A 19652-nucleotide genomic window follows, 5' to 3' on the forward strand; every position below is an offset into this window, starting at 1 on the left:
TCACCCCCCACTGTCCGCAGGCCACCTTCAGGGTATGAGAGGCATTCCAGGGTGCCCTCGATGAACCTGAGGATGCTTCAAAGCCAAATGCACTGAAAGCTGAGAACCACTTACATGGTATTACCCCTGACTGCATGGTGTCCCTCTAATAAAAAGCAATTAATTAACAAAGGAGATCAACTGTGCTAAAATAAATGGAACTCTAATAGGTATTGCTCATTGTAAAAGGTGAGAAGCTCAACAGTTGTTCCATTAGTGTTCTTACTTGTAGAAAGCCTTTAAATAAGTATATTATATCATACGTGCATTGATATGTTTTGTAGGCGTCCCTGAGCTGAGGTTGCCTCTGGACTAGGAGTTGAAGACGTGGGTTCTTGCCCTACTGCTGCTGGTATGGACTTAGTGTTAGAAGGACATTATCAATTCAACGTTAAATTTTCTTGCCTGTGATCAGATTGGAGTTGTACAGAAGAATGTCCTTGTTTTTAAGAGATACATATTGATGTGAAGCGTCCCTTAGGGTGAAATGTCATTATGCCCACAATCGGTTTTCAAATGGTGTAACAGTAACAACAAAGTGTGTGCACACCTCTGTAAATACACGCAAGGAGGGGCAGACAAATGTAGCAAAGTGCCAGGAATCAGTGAATCTAGGTAAACGCTACGCAGGGATTTACTGAATTACTTTTTCCCCCCAGTTTTCTAAAGGTTTAAAATTTTTTCAAAGAAAATACTTGTGTATAAAATTCCAGGGTTCCTTAAATATTTACACACAATCCATATGAGTGGGGCCGTCATAGGTTATTCGGCAGTAAATTCCACTGGTGACATCCATTGTTATTATTTTAATACTAAGTAACATATTTGTAATTCATATAAACAAGCTTCCCCTTTAGTAACTGTTTCATTTTTTTTCCTGTTCTACTGCACATTTTAAAAAGGTGTAGCAAGATCATCCTTGAGCTTCATTTTCCTTGTGTCCCAGCTGTTTTTCCTTTAAAGCAGCCGACACAACTTTCTAAATAGTGAATCTTTTTTGATTCATGACACAGACTTGAGCCCCACTCATAAGTATCAGTACAAAAGTTCTCGGGAATTAGTGAGCAGAATGTTCCCTGTGGACCCAGCTCACCGGAGGCTGAAGCCAGATCTAGACTCTGCTCTTGGGAAGGAACACAAAATCAACCAGGACACCTGGGAGTGACACTAATTGTCTGCAGGGTCCAGAGAGAAGGGAGGTCAGCATGGGCGGAGGCCGAGACTCACATCTTGCTCAAGAAGTTTGTTAGAAGGTGAATGGACGCAAAGGGATGGGTGGGTTGTATCATCAACTCCACAATCTGGCTTCTGCTAGGAAGTCATTTTCATCCATCTCTGAATCAAACTGGCAGAGGCTTTAGAACACATATATTTTCCACACTTAGACTTAGTTAAACTTCTCCATCTCAAACTCACATGTTACTACTATTCACCTTTCAACTTCATTAGAAACTTGGAGTGAAAATTGGTCACTGTCCTTAGCCATAACAGGGTGTTTCATCCTCTGCCCCTCCAAACAGTCCCCATCACTCACCTTGGGCATACCATCCGTGATGCCTGCTCCTTCCATCTTGGCGTGAAACAGCTCCCGTGAGCTCTCCGGCTGATATCTCCGGCTTCAGAGGAGGATTATGCAATGTCACTGCAGGCCTCTGGCCTGTTCTCAGAAACTGAATTCTGTGGAGCTATCTGACAACACGGGAAACTGTCAAAACAATTCTCCCAGCAGGCAAACTTTCTGGAAAGCACGATAAGAGTAAAATAAAAGGGATGATGGAGAGGGGACAGAAATCCAGGCCACACTCACTCCTCAATGCCTGGCCTCTCACTTGGTCTATAAGTAGGGATTGTCACACTTAAGCTATGTGAAACCACAAAAGATGAAAAAAAAAACGCTCTTCTGCTTTATAGGGTGAAGTTCCTACTTTGAAAGCTCAGCGTATGAACGCTCTGCATTCTCGTCCCCACAAACACTATGAACAACTTCCACCAGACAGAGCAAGTTCATTTTTCTGATTAGAGGCCGCTAATTTGTGATCGTGGTCAGCCTCCCTTCCTTCCTGCTTCCTAAACTTGCCCCACAAACAGCTGGGAGAAAACAAGTCAAGGGGGATGCCCTAAAGGACCCCGTTCCGACACATCTCTCCTCTGATACATACTGCTCCTTGCTCACCAGCCCACCCAGGCCCACCTCCTGGTCTTGGCTCACAAAACTTCATGATGAACATTTTCCGAGTGCTGACTCTTTACCGGGGCTCTCTGCTGAGCACTTTTCTCTTATCTCTTAAATTGTCTCTTAAATCTCCCCACCCATCATCTGAACTTGAAACCACAGCATTGGCTCAGTGCAGTTCAGCATTACCTGCTAAGTATTTTTACTTTCCCTGAATTCAGAGTAAACGTTCAGAGAGGACATACAGGGAAGAGTTGCTAGGCACAGTCACAGTACCATGAGCTGGTACCCATTCTTCTGAGCCTGGCTCAGGTTACACCTCCAACAGTTTGTCTCTCCCCGTTGCTACCTTCCTGCCATTATGGCCCTCACTGCCTGGTCTGCTGGGTATCCACCCCTGCGTAGTCAGCGCTCCCACTTCTGAGCACCAGGAAGGATTTACTGGAAATAGCCGGCTGATTTCTGGCTGAGACAATTCATATTTTAAATTGTTATCATTGTTGGAAGTTAACTCCTGGGGCCAAGTGACTGACGTGTCACAGATGGGAGCCGATCAACAGGGAGGGAACAACGACCCCACAGGATGAGAACACGAGCTGGCTTAGCAGCAAGTTCAAAGCGGAGATTCATAGAGAGGACGACAGAGATGGGAGAATGGGGAGTAACTGAGGGAAGGTTTCGTGAGGAAGGTAGGATAGGAGAGGCGTGGGCAGATCAGTAGAGGCAGAAATCGCTCCCAGCTGCAATGCCATGAATATGCAAAGAAAGAGATGGAATTAGCAAGTTCCATTTAAGGCAAGGAAGCGGGGTCAGTGGAAGAGCAATGAGTCATAAGGGCTGAGGTTTTGAGTGACAGTCTGGACTAGCCGACAGATTTTATCCCGTTGGTCTTTACAGATAGGACAAATAATGGGAGCGGTACTCCTGCGAGGCGCACAGCGGGTGATGCTTGGCAGGCAAAGGCCTGGACAAAATGGCACGTGATGTCCATGTTGTTGAATGTGAATCTGGACATTTTGCTGGGGTGTGTCTCTTCGCTCCTTTCTTCTGGCCCTAAACTGCATGTCTGTGTTGGTGGGCGTGAGTCGTTCCGAATCTCAGATGAGGAAGATGCAGGCACCGCTGGGCTCAGGCTGAGGTTCAGGCTTCCAGGGTGGGAATCCATTAACCTCAATTTGAGGCTTCTGTGTCTATTTCGTGGTAATTATGTCCTGATTTTGTTTTAAAAAGTCCTTATCTCTCAGGCATACATACTGGAATAATGACAGATAAAGATCTGAGATTTGCTTCAAAATAATTCAGGAGAGGGGAAAGTGGCTAGAGGTATAGGTAGAAGAAGATGAGCTATGAGTAGCTGGCTGGGGAGTCTGTGTGATGGCTACATGGAAATTCATTATATTGTACTCTTGACATAGAATTACAAAAACAACAGCTTTATTAATATAGAATTCACGTACCACAAAATTCATCCTTTTAAAGAGCACAATTCAGTGTTTTTTTTTCTTTGTTTTTGGTATATGCAGGGTTGTGCAACCATCAGCACTCTCTAATTTGAGAAGATTTGATCGCCTTGGAAAGAAACCCATACCCATAGCAGTCACTCCTCATCCTTCTGATGGACTCCAGCTCCTGGCAATCATTGTTTTTTTTAAAAATTGTATAATGCACCTTCACATATATTTGAAAAGAAGTAAAAAGGATGGACAAACTTGCTCAAGGTCACACGGTGATAGGACTGAGGCAGAATCCAGACCCAAGCCTCTCAGAAGAAAGCTGGACTTCGCACAAGGTCCAGTCTGGACGATTCCCACCATCTCCGCAAACTCCCGACAGTGATCCTTCCCACAACTGAAGGGCTGACTCTTGAGTTCCCAATATAGATTAGAATGCTGTAATTTGCACATCTTATTTACTTATTTAGGAGAAACAACCTAAATTAAGAAACAGAATGAAGTCACAAAAGCCTCAGATTTGGTCCCGAAAGGAAACAGACTCACGCTTACACAGACTCCTAGTTTTGAATTTTGTGAATGAGGGGCTTGGCTTCTCAGTCTCCTATCTGGCCCTGTCGTTTTACTGAATGAAAGCCCTTAGACATTTTGCTGCAATCCATTCGTATTTACTTCTTTAGGCGAAAGTGTCCTCCTGTGCACAAATATTCCAAGAGTTTGCTATTCCAGGAAATTAGGTGGCTTTCGTATCATCCCGCTGACTGAAGGTTGAAACAGCTGCAGTTCAAGGGAACTGAGTCCGAGACTCTAATGAGGTAATTTTCTTCCTTCTCTCGACAAATGCTACTGTGAACGGTATTTTGGATGAATTTTTTCTTCAAAGCCTGGGGCATCTGACCACTTCACTTCTAGAGCTCCTAATAAATGTGCAGGAAGGTAGACTGCTTTTGTAGATGGGACTGTGTTTTGGGTCTGCGTTATACTGTTCTCACGTGGACTTTCTGGCTAGCATGCTCCTTGAGGGGTAGACTTTGGACGCTGGGCACTCAGTGCTTGAGTTTTTAAAGTGCAGCTGGACACCAGGTGAAGAATGTCCAAAGCATTAAAGGCTTAGCAGGAAACTTCAGACTGCATGGCTTTTTTTAAAAAAAAAAAAAGGTTATTTATTTATTTGACAGAGAGAGAGAGAGAGAGAGAGAGAGGTCACAAGTAGGCAGAGAGGCAGGCAGAGAGAGAGGGGGAAGCAGGCTCCCCACCGAGTGGAGGGCCGATGCGGGGCTCAATCCCAGGACCCTGAGACCATGACCTGAGCTCAAGGCAGAGGCTTAAACCACTGAGCCACCCAGGTGCCCCTAGACTGCACAGCTTTCAAATCATCTAGTAATTTGGCAGCTTTTAACCTCAAGAAGGTAACTCAAATACAGCTCTTTTGGGGAAAGCAGAATTTCATAAATTGTCAACAAATTCACCTAAATTCTCTAATGCACAGATAAAACAGGGAGGACTGGGATTTTAATGGTCAGTGATGACTCTGTTTAGTAGTCTGAATTTTGATGCCATGGTGGAGAGGGAAAAGAAAGCACGACTTGAGAAACAGGATGCAAAAGAAACGCTGAAGACATCAAGGGGGCCAAAAGCTGGAGGAGATGGGCCGAGTGTTAGCAGGAACACAAGAAAATCCTGGGGCATCACATGGGGCCACAGGCAAGGGGTTACTGTCAGGTGAGCGGCCAGCCAAACAGTGAGTGAGAAAGAGGTTCACAGGATTAGAACACCCACCAAGGGAGTCAGAAGGTGAAGTAGAAAAGCTCCAGAAAAAGGCCAAAAGCCCGAGGAATGAAAGTTATAGAAACGTCAACTATTGGGGTGCCTGGGTATAACTCCGTGGGTTAATGTCTGCCTTCAGCTCAGGTCATGATCTCAGAGTCCTGGGATGGAGCCCCATGTGAGCGGGGGAGTCTGCTCAGCAGGGAGTCTGCTTCTTCCGCTCTCCATCAAATAAATTTCAAAGATCTTTAAAAAAAACGTTAATTATTTTCTATAAGGTTTTCGTTGTCCAGATCCTCTTGGTCACTTTTTTTTTTTTTTAAGATTTTATTTATTAATTTGAGAGAGAATGAGTGAGAGAGAGCATGAGAGAGAAGGCCAGACGGAGAAGCAGACTCCCTAAGGAGCTCGGAGCCCGATGCGGGACTCGATCCTGGAAGTCCAGGATCATGACCTGAGCCGAAGGCAGTCGCTCAACCAACTGAGCCACCCAGGCGCCCCTCTTGGTCACTTTTTAAAGTCTCTTGGTTCTCAGTCCTGTTTCATCTCTTCATAGTCAATGTACTCACATACCATGCATCTGATTAATTCCAAGTCTTCAAGTCTGACTCTCGGGTCTAGTTTCTACTGCTTCTCCTCATGGGGGCAGTTTCCTTACATACTTGATTATGACCCAGTGATTCTCAGAGCTGGATCTGGGAGCACTGGAGCCTGGGGGAAAGTTGTGTTCTTCCTTCATTGGTGTTGGCTTTAGACTCTTGGGTTGCTTGTCTCCAGCCACAAAGGTAGTGCGAGTTGTTTGTTCCCACCTTAAGTGAGATGGGACTGTTAGAGAAGACCCGCCCCACAAACCCGAGCCAGCACCCAGTCACGCAGCTTTCCTCTTCCCAGGAGGCATAGTTTTTGTCAAGTTCACCCTTTCAGGGAATGGGGCTCCTTCTAGGTTCTACGCTTTCCTTCCAGGTCTGGACCAAAGCTCCCACCATCTGAGGTCACAGCTCAGAAATCATTCGGCTTCAGGGGCTTGACAAATGTCCTCAGTGCAAATGGCTGCGCCATAGCTCCTGATTATCTAGATTTGAGCTCTCAGGTTGCTTTTGCCTCTCAAAAATTCCCTGAGAACTTATTGCTAGCTCAGCTATTTAGAGATTAAAAATAAAAATAAATTCTGTACAGGTGTGTGCTGAGAGGGTTCTGAGAGTATCCGGTTCACCATATTTTCAGAAACAGAAGTCTCCCCCGCCCCAAATCTGTTGCTGAGACACCTCCCCCACCCCACAACATCACCTTTCCTAGGCTCAACTGAAGTCTAAGGAGAAAGGTTGGTTTCTCTGAGTCATCAAAAGATATGGAATTATATTTAGTTTTAGGTAAGGCACATAGCTAAAGGAGGTTTGGCTATAGAAATTTGACATCTAAGCAGAGATAGTCAATTATCATATGGTTTCACTTACTTGTGGAGCACAAGGAGTAACACGGAGAACATGGGGAGATGGAGAGGAGAAGTGGGATGGGGGAAATTGGAGGGGGAGACAAACCATGAGACTGTGGACTCTGAAAATCAAACCAAGGGTTTTGGAGGGGAGGGGGTGGGGGGTTGGGTGAGCCTGATGGTGGGTATTATGGAGGGCACAGGTTGCATGGAGCACTGCGTGTGGTGCATAAACAATGAATTTTGGAACGCTGAAAAAAAAAATCTGACTTCTAGAACAAAACACTAAAGAAACAGTATGAAAAGTACCAAAGTCATAATTGCTATATGAGAATACATGTTTAAATATGGAAACATTCAAAGTAAGGTCCAAAAAAAAAAATGAACTAGCTTTAAATTATCATTATATACAAAAGTTTATTTTAGAAATCACATATCTTTAAAAAAATAACACGGAAGTTCTAAGTTCTGACCCTGACTTACTATTCACTGTGTGAAGGCCAGGGTGTTATGTGGTACAGTTAATGACATGCTGATGTCAAGTCCATGTAATATTCCTGGCCTTTACACCAGTTCAAAATATTAATGTGATCTTATTTTTTAAAAGATTTTATTTATTTGAGACACAGATATCAACAGAGATAGCAAGAGAGAGCAGGAGTAGGGAGGGGATGGTAGAAGCAGACTTCCGGCTGAACAGGGAGCCTGATGAGGGGCTCGATCCCAGGACCCTGGGACCATGACCTGAGCTGAAGGCAGAGGCTTAAATGGCTGAGCCACCCAGGTGTCCCAAAATGTGATTTTTTAAAAGAAGAAAAAAAAGAGTCTGTTTTGGAAACACACACAGTATCCTGATCCTGTAAGGGGGAGTCCTGAAACTACAGATCCACCGCTGAGACCGTTCCAGAAACTGGAGAAGCAGGCATCATTATTTAAATTCATCAACAGTTAAGAAGACCCAGCGGAGCGTAAATCGGGAATGCTTCGGGGTCCCTCTAGTGCGCGTGCTGGAGCAGAAGGAGGCAGAAATGTTCAACCTCTGTTGTAGTTTCATAGGGTTGAAAGCAAAAGCAGCAGCCAAAAAAGAAGCGAGGCGTTTGGGCTGGTAATTTTCTACAGAACTGGTTATTCTTGTTCCTAGTCAGTAGGTTTCTTCCAATCTTACGAAAGCAGCACCCGCAGATGGCCAAGTTCAAATGCTGGAGAATCAAGACACAGAATAAAAACAAATCCAAACTCCCTATAGACTAAAAGTATCGCTCTTTGGAAATCTGAACTAAAACTCTGATTTAACACATTAAGAATGCCCAAGATGGTTTCATAGTCCAAAGACTTGAAATGATCCTTAAGGCAGACTGAGGAAGAATTTTTATGCAGTAAACCTCAGAAGATTTTAAAGTTCCTATAACATAAAACACTTTAACTTTAATCTATTTAATATTTTTATCAAATGACCCTAAATTCTAATTCTAGATACTCCTACCCAGATCATGAGGTATTTGTATTTGGGGATAAATATAAACCAAAGTCTATCTTTCGGAGGGGAGGTTAGGGTTCCCTGATCTAGCCTGAGCTGAATCCAGAGAAATAGTGTCACATCCTAAAAAGTTTTGAGAAAAAGAAAACCCCCATCGGTTGGTTAACTGCAAAAATCTTCCAAGAACATAGTTGCTGTGCGCATCCACGATGAGCAGTGATGATTCATGCTGAAGAGAACTGAAAAACGAGATTAAAATTACACAAGAACAGAGACAATCGGTATTAATCATCTGTGAAACGAGCGAGCAGCAGTGGAGCGAGCAGCAGTGGCCGGGATCACCTAATTTTGATTAGATTGGATGGATCTTCAATTAGGTTTTCTATAGACCAGCAATAATCTTATTAGAAGTATTCACTGAAGATAAGCACTGCAGGCACTGAAAGGACAATGTGGGAGGTACAATGAAACATCTTGTCTCCTACAAATCTTCAGGAAAAACTGGCCGTTATTTTACCGAAGTGAAAAAGTATAACACTAAAGTTGGAGATCTGAGCTTTATTATCAGAATGATGTCATTTTAGGATAGAACTGATGGATGCTCTAAAATAGTTTTAATACGGCACAACACTCGATTCTCAGAGCTGTGTGCCCACTTGTCGGTCGATATGTATTCTGCACGGAGACACATGGACAAGGAGGGTGGAGAACAGGTACGAAAGGTGACAAAACTGCCAAATGAAAATTCCTCGGGACAGGTTCAGTTGAGATCTAGAAAGCACTTTAATACTCTATCCTTCTTCAAATGATCAAGAGATTCAAGAGAAATGGCAAGTCCTGTATTTACAAAACCGATGAAAATCACACTGTAATAATCAGTGAATGCAGAACCACTGCACAGATCTGCGTTTCCAACTTTTCCCACCATGATTCTACATCAAGGTAAAAAAAGACTCTTTTGTACAAATCCAAGAAGGATGGAGAGATGGCAGCACAACTGCCAGGTGGTGCAGTGACTTACGACCGGAACTGGTGACGGGGCGCGGGGGCAGGAGGGGCGCAGTCCTCGAGAAAAGAACCCTAGATCCTGGAGGCGGGTTAGTCCGTGGTGGATCTCCGGTACCAAAACCGTGCTCGGAAGTCGTCGCTGCACGTCATGAAGCCGGGGTTGGTGGGCGAATGCACGATGCAGCGCACGATGTTGTTGTGGCCCAGGGAGAGCAGGTTGCGGCGCTCGGCCGTGCGAGAGTCCCAGCAGCACAGGCTGATGGTCCTCTCGTCGGGGAGCAGCACGTAGTCCTCGGTGTGGTTGAACACGGCCTGTGTTCGGTGCACCTGCCGCCCGCTCAAGCCGGCACCTGCACAGAGATGAGAGGTTACGGGTCTGAGTGCCAAGGCTGGCCGTCCACGTTGATGTTTTCCACCCTCGGACTCTCGCACGTTGGCTAACTATCCCGTCACTGGCAAAACAGCGTTTTAAAATGGAAGGAATACACATGTGTTGTGCAACTTGGGACGTTCCAGGAAAGCATGCAGACGAAAATCACCCCCAGCCTGCTACCTTGGGCAACTAACTGTGAACGCTCTGATATCCTCTTGGCATAAAAACATCTTAAGAAAAGATACAGAATTGGTGCTATATGTCTTTTCTGTCACAGTTTAAATCAACTTTTTGTTAGGTGCATTTGTTCTTCCGTGTTTTTTACTGGCTGCAAGATGCACCATTTTAGGAAGCACTGTTACTAGTTAATTCTTCTCCGGCTAGGCGTTTAGTTTGTATCTGATCGCAGACAACACTGTGACAAGTTCTTTGTACCGAACACATTATTTCCTTGATTAAATTCCTAAAACAGAATTACTGGGATGTATGGACATCTTCTCTCCAAAAGGAACCTTTAGGCTTTTTTAGGACCAGGAAAATACAGATTTTATGTTTAAAATACTGTATGAAGCATAAAAAAGAACAACTGCCTGATAGTCTTGCACCCAGAGTCAGTATTCTGATGAACACCCTTCCTCCGCATCTCTGTACGTTGTCCGTCATCTGTAAAGCAGAGCACACACCACTGCTTTCACTCGATGGGCTCCTCTATGAGGAGGGACTATGGCTTAATGGATAAAAATACAAGTGTTGGTGTCAGATCCGGACTCAACACTTACAAGTGATGCGAACATGGACAGAACACACCGCTCTGTTACGCCTTCAATTTCGCTTCTGTTCTGTGGAGGGTAATGACAGCACCCACTCACACGGTGGCTGCCAGGATCTGCACAGGGTACAACACACACAGAGCTTTGCAGGGTGTTTATTTTTCAAGGCTGCATACTGTGAAAAGGATGCCAAACAACAACTCACTTAATTCTCTCCCTTTCAGCTACTCTAGATCTTGTTGGCACGGAACCTTGCTGTGTGTGCACCTGCACGCTTGCTCAGAGTCTTTTTAGACTGAATTTCTAAGAGTGCACCTCGTAGGTCCAATGCTGAAAATTTTGATACAGGACACCAACCTGCCCAGTAGAAATACTTTACCAGCTGACACTAACAATAGGATATGTAATTTCCTAAAATGTTGATCAATACAAAGTAATAGCAATCTTATAAATTCCCACCACCTGACGCGTACAGAGAGATAGTTCCATTCCCATTTCTTAGGTTTACAGAACTGCCAGTCACCTTGCCCTCTCCTGGAGCTCGCTGACCGTGCATGTGCCCACTTCACAAGATCTGCGTACTGCTTCCCTAGCTCAGCACTTTTAGTGTTCTGAATTAATTTTTAACATTGAAATTTCTAACGCTTGATAGTCTTTCCTTGTCTTTCAATATTTCAAGAACCCTTTGAATTCTAACTAGACACTCGAGCTGGAAACACAGATCTAAGCATGCTGCCATGGAATCTTAACCTGTGAATTAGAAAATGAGGGAATTTGCATATAAATTCCGTAGAATCTCATTTTGACATCAAATCCCAATTCTCCACCAAAACAAACTCATCAGCCACATGTAAGCATGAAACATCCCAATAGTCACAAGACAAAAAAAACAATAAATCTCGAGACTCCAGCGTGCACCCTTCCTGACACACTGCACTCAGTTACTTCTGAAGATGGAGGAGGCTTTCCCACTTTCACTCTGATCACTTTTGTATCTTCTTTTCGCAACAAGCACACAGTCCTTGAACAGTAAGAATTAAAGAAGTTCTTCAAAATAGCTCCATACAAAAGTGTTTCAACAAAGTCACCAAGAATTATGATAAAAATGACTCTCCCCAAGACTTGTCAGTTGTACCCTGTGTCAGAAGCCAGACAGACGGCAGGAAGCGAACTCTGGCCGCCAGGAGACAGATCGGAGGGGGTCTGGCTGCTCCCTAGTGGTTCAGATGTTTCAGTCTCCACCTCTTCACTTCTCTTCTCTAAAAGGCTAACTAATAACCACCACAGCCAGGCCCTTATAAATTGTTTTCTTATTAAGTTCTGGTGCTGGTGATTTTAGTGTATGACACAAACATCTCACAACACAGGAAACTAGCTGAAGTTTCCTGGAGGTTTTCTACCAAAAAACAGCCTTTGCAGCTCCGAGGAACAGGGAATGAGACACAGTATTTTACCAACATTCACTGCCCAAGTAACTATTAGGGTTACCGGCTCTCTTAGGAATAGGCCAAGATCTTCCCTCTCAGCCTTCTTTCCCTAATGCATATATTTACTGTGATGCACTAGCTCAGGCTTTTCTCTGGACTGCTCTTATGTTTGAGGAAAGAAGGCAGACCACTGGTCTAAAAATGGACCACCAGAATCTCAAATGTTAATTGCATGGAATCAGATCTCATTTAAGCCATAATGCATGGAGAAGAATAAGGTTATGAAACTATCGTTCTATTTCCAGCTCTGCTTCTTACGAACTGCAGCCTTGGCTGAATGACCTAATGTCTAAGCCTCGATTTCTTATTTATTTATTTTTTAATTTTTATTTATTTATTTGACAGACAGAGATCACAAGTAGGCAGAGGCAGGCAGGCAGAGAGGAAGGGAAGCAGGCTCCCTGCTGAGCAGAGAGCCCGATGTGGGGCTTGATCCCAGGACCCTGGGACCATGACCTGAGCCGAAGGCAGAGGCTTTAACCCACTGAGCCACCCAGGCGCCCCTCGATTTCTTATTTAAAAGAGGAATCACATCTGCCTTGCTCAATGCATACATTTACTGTGTGGCTCTCGTGAGGATTTAAGAGCTCTGGAAACCATAAAATGCTTCAGAAACGTTAAGTAATAGCAATTTTTCACATACCTGTGTATCTGACCAGGGTTCGTCCTGTCGATATCTCCCAAAGTTTAGCTACAGAGTCTTTTCCACTGGAGAGAATGTATTTCGAATTTTTGGAGAAAATGGCAGAACAAACTTCGGCACCATCATGGGCTTTCTCAAAAGTTGTGATGCATCGATTTGAAACACCATCCCATAGCTTGATGCAGCCGTCCTTGCTACCAGTTACATACATATTGGCACTAGGATTGTAATTCACGGAGCATATAGCATCGGTGTGTTGATCTTGAGGATTGCATGAGACAAAACACTGAAATGTATTGATATCATAAAGCCGAAGAGTAGGGTGCTGAGTCCCAACAAGTATAAAGTCTCCGGAAGGATGAAAAGAGATGGAGCGTAACATTTCCGCTTCCTGTTAGGACAGAGAAATTAAGTAACCAACTGGTGAACAATTAAATCCAGAGGAAATGCGGAAAGTATTTCGTTGATGGAAAGAATACGTAAGACAATGGTCAGATGTTACACAGGTATAAGAAGGAACAATGAACTTTCTAGAGTATCATTTGAACAGAGATTTTAAAAACTATTTACTGGTGAGATTATTTATTCCAAAAACCGCAGGAGCGAGCTTCATTATTTGCAAATTAACATCGGGTGAACTCAGAATGGAACATTATCGGGCTAGGATACATTCACATATGAATGAACAAGGATAAATACAACTTGTACATGGGAAGAGCTTCTTCAGTTTGTCCTGGGTCCCCAAATATTGAGTAAAAAAACTAAGTTAAATTATAAAAAGGTAGAAGCCACTACCAAAACATTAGTATTTCTGAGCTTCAAACTCAAAATACAGTACCAAATGTCACTTTTCCGGGAAACATCTGATAGTTTCAATGGAATGATTTTTTGATTGCCATTAAGTTACACTTCAGCCAAGTTGGTCTGTTTTGTTTTGGGTTCTGCAACCCTTAAAAAGTGACAAAGATTGTGAACCCTTGTTGCAGAAACTGTGGCTAGCAGTCCTGACCAGCCAACGGAGGTGGGCACAGGAAGCATGCGGACCACGAGTCCGTGCAAATCAGATTCCAGAGCAAGCTGCGGCATGTGTCCTTGTTGCTCCTGTTTTATAGGATGATCACTAAGCCTACTTTAAAAAAGGGAATAGTCATACAATAACAACTCTTTGTTTTTAAGAAAAAAATGTAAAGCTCCTTTCCAAACATTCCTAACCTGAATGTATTTGAAGGCTCTTTTTGCAGATGGCTTGGAATAATCAAATAATTTAAGAGTATAATCCCTTGAGCCAGAGGCAAGGATCTGTTCTGTTGGGTGGAAAGCGAGACATGTGACTTCATCCACGTGGTCGTAAAGCGTTCGAATCACTGGGTGGTTTTCCATGTTCTGCTGTGCAGTCTCATTCATCATGACCTAGACCAATGAGAAAATAGGTGCTCAAACTCTAAAATCTGTCTGATTCAAAGTACCCAACTATGCTAAGTTAAGTCTGGTCTACTGGTCTCTCATTCTCCCAGTGAACAACAGGCACACAGCACACACGTCACTGGCATTGTTACCTCTATCGGCATGGCACTTTTGGCCAACATTCTCTCTGTGTCAAGTATCTTTATGGAAGCGTCAGCAGATCCAGTAGCTATTAACTGCCCATCTCTACTGTACGTAGCTACGCGGCACGGTCCTTTATGGGAAGTGACATAGCACGTTTCATACTCTGAAGCCTCTGGGGACATGGTCTGGACGTCTGCATCAAATTCCAGGTCAATTCCTGTGCCCGGGGCAACTGTATCTGAACGACCAATTGCATACTGAACTGCGGTATCATCATTTTCCATTCCTGAAAGGAATAAAAATTAAGTGCATGAGGGGCGCCTGGGTGGCTCAGTGGGTTAAGTGTCTGCTTTCAGCTTGGGTCATGGTCCTAGACTCTTGGGATCGAGCCCTGCGTTGGGCTCTGTGCTCAGCGGTGAGCCTGCTTCTCCCTCTCCATCTGCCCCTCCCCTTGCTCATGCGGTCTCTCCCCTCAATAAATAAATAAAATCTTAAAAAAAAAATTAAGTGCATGAAGAAATGTTACTTTAAAAAGCCAAGACAAAATTCTGGATCCAGTGTCACTTTACTCTTTCTTGGAGCTGCAGGGCATCTAGCCCTTCACAAAATATGTCTCTGACCGAGGTGCACGAACAGTGACAACCCTATAGGTAGTATGGATCACGGAAGCTTAGATTCCAAGAGGTTCCATCAGCTCCCCCAATTTCTGCCTCCAAAATTTCCTACTTTAATTACAACTACAGAAATGTAAAAAAAAAAAAAAAAAGCAATTCTGTAGTTATGCTGTCCATTTTTTCCCCATTCTGTATTTTAGTATTTTTAGTGCTGAGATTTGTTAGTAGCAGCTTTGAGGCTCATTAAGTCAGATACATTGTTAGCATTAACACTAGTGAAACATATTTGAAAGAATGTTGATATTTAAATAAACAGAAGTTTCTCAAGAAAATGCATTTTAAATTTAAAAATAACTTCACATATCACATAAACAGTATGTTTATTAAGTATAAGAAAAATCAGGAATACAGATGAACACAAAAATAAAAATGATCCTCTATTAGATCTCCCAGAGATAGTTACTGTTAACATGGTGGAATGAAATTCTTCTGGACCTTTGTTACAATTCTTAAAAATAGAACCACACTATATGGTATTTTGTAACTTGTTCATTTACTCAAACAGAATAAACATCTGGCCAGTGTAATGTTTATCTATATCATGTTACCGGACCCAATGTGATGGATACAAGAATACTCACAACTAACTCCTTATTTTTGGGTATTTCAGTTGTATTCATTTTATTTCCTCAAATTCGTACAAAAATTATCAAAATTGGCATTGCTAAGTCAAAGGGTATAAACATTATGGTCATTCTATATTTTACTGAGTGCTTTCTACAACCCAGGCAAGCATCGGGATATACTGCTGAACAAGACAAGATCCTGGTCTTTACTGAGCTTACTATCTTTTCTGGGGAGTACAGACTGCGTGGGAAACAACCTGAAACAGTGAAGAAAATTTCAGACAGTGATTCTATTACGGCAGAAACGGAACTGTTGTTTTAGAGTACCTGGGGAGGTATGGGGAAGATAGCAGGTTATTTTAGAAGAGGAGAAGACGACTCTCTGAAATACCATTCGAGCTGAAATTTGAAACCATATCACAATGAAAGAACGCTTCAGATAATTCTTATACAGAGCTTGAGGCTAGAACCAGCTCGAAATCGTCATTATCTGGAGTTTGCTTACTCTTTCAGTATCTAGCCCTGTACTTGACACATACTAGGCACTAAAACGAAACAAAAATAATCTTGAACAATTCTGATTGCGAAAACATTGGGAACCTTGTCATGGAATCAATGAATCTGCATTCAAAGCTACCTAGTTTGATGAGATGCAGCAGCTGCTCCGAGGGCGCACAAACAGACTGAGGCTTGATTTCATTAATGAGGCCATTAGCAATGCTGATGTAGCCATCATAGAGCAGCTGGCTAATGATCAGCTTGTAGAGCTGCTGGCGGTCCTTCAAGCCCACTTTGGTTCTGTACATCTTGGAAAAGAGGAAGACAATCTCCTTGCCGGCTGCAAGATGAGAAAAGAGGGATGGTGAAGGGCAGAGGCACTAGTAAGTCACAGAGGCAACACAGCAATCTGGTCAGACTTGCGGGGAGCACATCCCAGCTCTACTAGTCGCGTCATCTTTGGTCATCAACCTCCTTCCTCTGAGATCATGTTCCTCAGCTGTTAAGTAAGTTAGTGAAGGTTAAATAAGAATGGTGTGTGCAGAGCATTGAAATCATGTTATTCAAATTCATGTTAGCTAATATTTACAGAATATTACATAACTTTTCATCAATTTTTTTTCTGTCAAACTACCTGCTTGCCATTTTTATTCTATATTGCTATCCTAGAATCTTCTATTTCTTCTGTTATAAGACACTGACTGGGCCGCCTGGGTGGCTCAGTGGGTTAAAAGCCTCTGCCTTCGGCTTAGGTCATGATCCCAGGGTCCTGGGAGAGGGGAAGCCTGCTTCCCCCCGTCTCTCTGCCTGCCTCTCTGCTTACTTGTGATCTCTGTCAAATAAATAAATAAAATCTTAAAAAAAAAAAAGACACTGGTTTTTGCAATAGGTAAGACAGCTGCTATTGCTAAAGTCTAGACGCTAGTGTTTCCACCAGCTGAGCTACATGTTTACTCATGTCAGTTATGTTCATTTTTTAAAAAAGGGTTTATTTATTTATTTTACAGAGACACAGCGAGAGGGGGAACACAAGCAGGGGGAGTAGAAGAGGGAGAAGCAGGCTTTCCACCGAGCAGGGAGCCCGATGCGGGACTGGATTCCAGGACGCTGGGACCATGGCCTGAGCTGAAGGCAGGCGCTTAACGACTACCCAGGAGCTACCCAGGAGCCCCAGTTATGTTCATTCCTTTTTAAAAAAAAAAATATTTTATTTATTTATTTATTTCAGAGAGAGAGAGAGAGAGATTGTGTGACTGAGAAGCAGGCTCCCTGATGAGCGGGGAGCCAATGCAGGACTCGATCCCGGGACCCTGAGATCATTATCCGAGCCGAAGGCAGATGCTTAACCGACTGAGCCACCCAGACACCCCCCAGTTATGTTCATTCTTAAAACACATTTTAAGGTAACTAAATTTGTTAAATTACATAATATAATTACATAGTAAAGCGAAACACAAGGGCACAAAAGTCACAATGCTATGAAAACGAAATCAAATTGAATGCTTTGGAAAGATCCAAAGATGAATTGCTTAATAAAATACTGGCAAAAAGGATATGGCCAAGACAACAATAAAAACATGAAAAAAAAAAGGGCAAGAATCTGAAGGATTATGCCCTTAGATTGGTTCAGAAGTGGTTAAGATCTCCCTTAGAAGGTAAAATGAAAACTGCAGATGATGGTTTCTGGTCTATGCAAAAAAAGTAAGTACAAATGGTGAACATGAGTGCATAATTTGACTTCCAAAAATCAATGTTTGTATGTATATGTATGTCTGGACAGCTATCAGAAGGCCACAGGAGTCTGGGGCTGTTAATAAAGAAGAGAAGTTGCAGGCAGACAAGAAACTGAAAGTCAGAGCACAGGGGAGAGAGAGGAATACCAGAAAGGAGGAGTGAGCAGTAACACTAGCCCTGCCTGGACTGCTGTACTTTACTGGGAAAGATTCTGGAAAGAAGGGTGTCTTATAGTAAAGGGGTGGGGAACCATGTTTTCTAACTCCCTCTGGAGAATAACTGAAGCTACTGGTCATAAGAATAACTAACAGGCACTGAGTATTTAGCATGTTTTTTCTTACTTAGTCCTCAACACCAATCTGTAAAGGAGACCCTGTAATCTTATTTACAGATTAGAAGGGAAAATAACTTGTCCAAGGTCCCACGACGAGTGCATGGAGAAACCAGGACTAGAATACAGATGGTTTAACTCTAGACTGTGTTGTTGCTGATGACTACCTGTAGCGCTCCTTGAAAATTTAATGACAGGGGCACCTGGGTGGCTTAGCCCATTAAGCGTCTGCCTTCAGCTCAGCTCATGATCCCCAGGGTCCTGGGATCCATTCCCGCATCCGGCTCCCTGCTCATGGAGGAGCCTGCTTCTCCCTCTGCCCCTCCTGCTGCTCTTGCTCCCTCTCTTGCTCTCAAATAAATAAAAATCTTTAAAAAATCTAATAATAGTTAAAATCTACTAGGCACAAGTGTAGTATATAACACACAGCGTGCAAGCAACCTGTATGCATTATCTCACTTAATACTCACCTAATCCTATTTTAGAGATAGGCAACCTGAGGTGCAAAGAGGTTAACTCACCCAGGCTATCTGACCTCAGAGCTCCAGGCCTTACTGGGCTGCACTGATGGGTGTTAATAACAGCTGCTAACATTTATTAAGTACTTGCCAGGCACAGTGTTAAGCACTTTACAAGCGTTAGCTCACTGAATGAAATCGAAGTATTTAAGCACACGTAGAAACAACTGTATACAAATCTATGCTTGTGTAGACAACACTTGGACACAAAAGAGATGAAACCGGCACAAAGAAGTTAGGAAACTGAAAATAAAATGTGGCTGGGTAACGCGTCAAGTGGCCGCCAGGAATGCCCACAGCAGAGCCCAGAACTTAACCACAATTCTCTCCCGCCTCTGCCCTCACGCCAGGAGCATCACGGGGTACACAAAGAAAAAGAAAGAAAAGGACGAGGCCCGCTTCTCAAGTCTCACAGAACGTTCGCTCGCTGGGCTACTAAGTGCCTAATTACCACCCCCAATTTGCAGATGAGGACGCCGAGGACGGGAAGAACAAGCCGTAAGAACTGTCTAAACCCGGAACTGGAAGAGGGATCAGGGCGGGGACACACATGCCCCCTCACGAGGCTCCGCTACCATCCCGCGGCAGAAGCGAACTAAGGACGGAGTGAGGGTGGGAGCGAGGCCTTCGAGGAACAGAAGGGGGTGTGCAGGCCCGGCCTGGCAACTCAGGGCGCATGCCAACCCTCTCACTATACGGCCTTCCCGCCCCGCTCATCTTTCCTGTGATCCCATAAAGACCCCAGCGAACCGCACCAGCCGCTCTCCATGCATCCCAGGCCCCCAGTACCCTCTAGTCCGGCTCTCTCGATCTCCCACTCTCTCCCAGAAAAAATGGAGGCGCGAATTCTGCCCAATCGATCGCTCTGAGCGCACGTTCCCTGCGCACGCGCAAAGGGCGAAACGCCGAGCGCTGCGCTATCGATCGGCCTCACTCTCTCCTGCCCTTCTCGCCATCTTACTTACTGGAGCGTTCGAGTGGTTCCTTAACCTCCTCCGACTTTACCTCTTGCGCGACAACGTTGATTGACACTAGGGAAATGCTGTTTTGTGGACAAATGTCGGATCCCGGAGAGCACCGCGGGCGCTAGAACGGCCAAAGCCTGGCGGGCGGTTGGCTCCACCACTTCCGGGGCCTTACCGGGCAAGTGCGCCTGCGCGCTG

At 44.0% G+C, this 19652-nt stretch overlaps 2 protein-coding genes across 3 annotated transcripts in view; both read right to left on the reverse strand.

Annotated features, from left to right (window-relative positions):
- The window catches only part of LOC111141936 (Cas scaffolding protein family member 4), a 33499-nt gene extending 31893 nt beyond the window's left edge, over window positions 1-1606 (reverse strand). The window contains exon 1 of the mRNA XM_022494809.1: window positions 1574-1606. Coding sequence (XP_022350517.1) covers window positions 1574-1582 — 9 coding nt within the window. The 5' untranslated portion in view covers window positions 1583-1606. The remainder of the gene's footprint in view (window positions 1-1573) is intronic.
- A 6043-nt stretch (window positions 1607-7649) lies between these two features.
- On the reverse strand, window positions 7650-19595 carry LOC111141740 (cleavage stimulation factor subunit 1). 2 transcript variants are annotated; one of them, XM_022494533.1, is made up of 6 exons: window positions 19455-19595; window positions 16046-16246; window positions 14177-14454; window positions 13833-14030; window positions 12621-13011; window positions 7650-9697 (listed from the first exon to the last, which is right to left on the reverse strand). In XM_022494533.1, the coding sequence occupies exons 2-6, from the start codon at window positions 16212-16214 to the stop codon at window positions 9438-9440; spliced, it is 1296 nt and encodes a 431-aa protein (XP_022350241.1). In that variant the 5' UTR covers window positions 16215-16246; window positions 19455-19595; the 3' UTR covers window positions 7650-9437. The 2 variants fall into 2 exon arrangements, with proteins under 2 accessions (XP_022350241.1, XP_022350242.1); XM_022494534.1 differs by lacking the exon at window positions 19455-19595 and adding an exon at window positions 19279-19335.
- Window positions 19596-19652: the final 57 nt, after the last annotated feature.

Source organism: Enhydra lutris, unplaced genomic scaffold (assembly GCF_002288905.1).
Source record: "Enhydra lutris kenyoni isolate GAN:26980312 unplaced genomic scaffold, ASM228890v2 scaffoldscaffold6, whole genome shotgun sequence".
NCBI classification, from domain to species: domain Eukaryota; kingdom Metazoa; phylum Chordata; class Mammalia; order Carnivora; family Mustelidae; genus Enhydra; species Enhydra lutris.

What these genes read in the sequence shown, in the direction of transcription:
- LOC111141740 (XM_022494533.1), bottom strand. Translation starts at nt 16,214, where the DNA reads ATGTACAGAACCAAAGTGGGCTTGAAGGACCGCCAGCAGCTCTACAAG. An exon ending in GCTGCATCTCATCAAACTAG is followed by an intron (nt 14,455 to 16,045) that starts GTAGCTTTGAAT and finishes TATTCCTTTCAG; the next exon opens with GAATGGAAAATGATGATACC. An exon ending in GAGCCTTCAAATACATTCAG is followed by an intron (nt 13,012 to 13,832) that starts GTTAGGAATGTT and finishes CTGTCCTAACAG; the next exon opens with GAAGCGGAAATGTTACGCTC.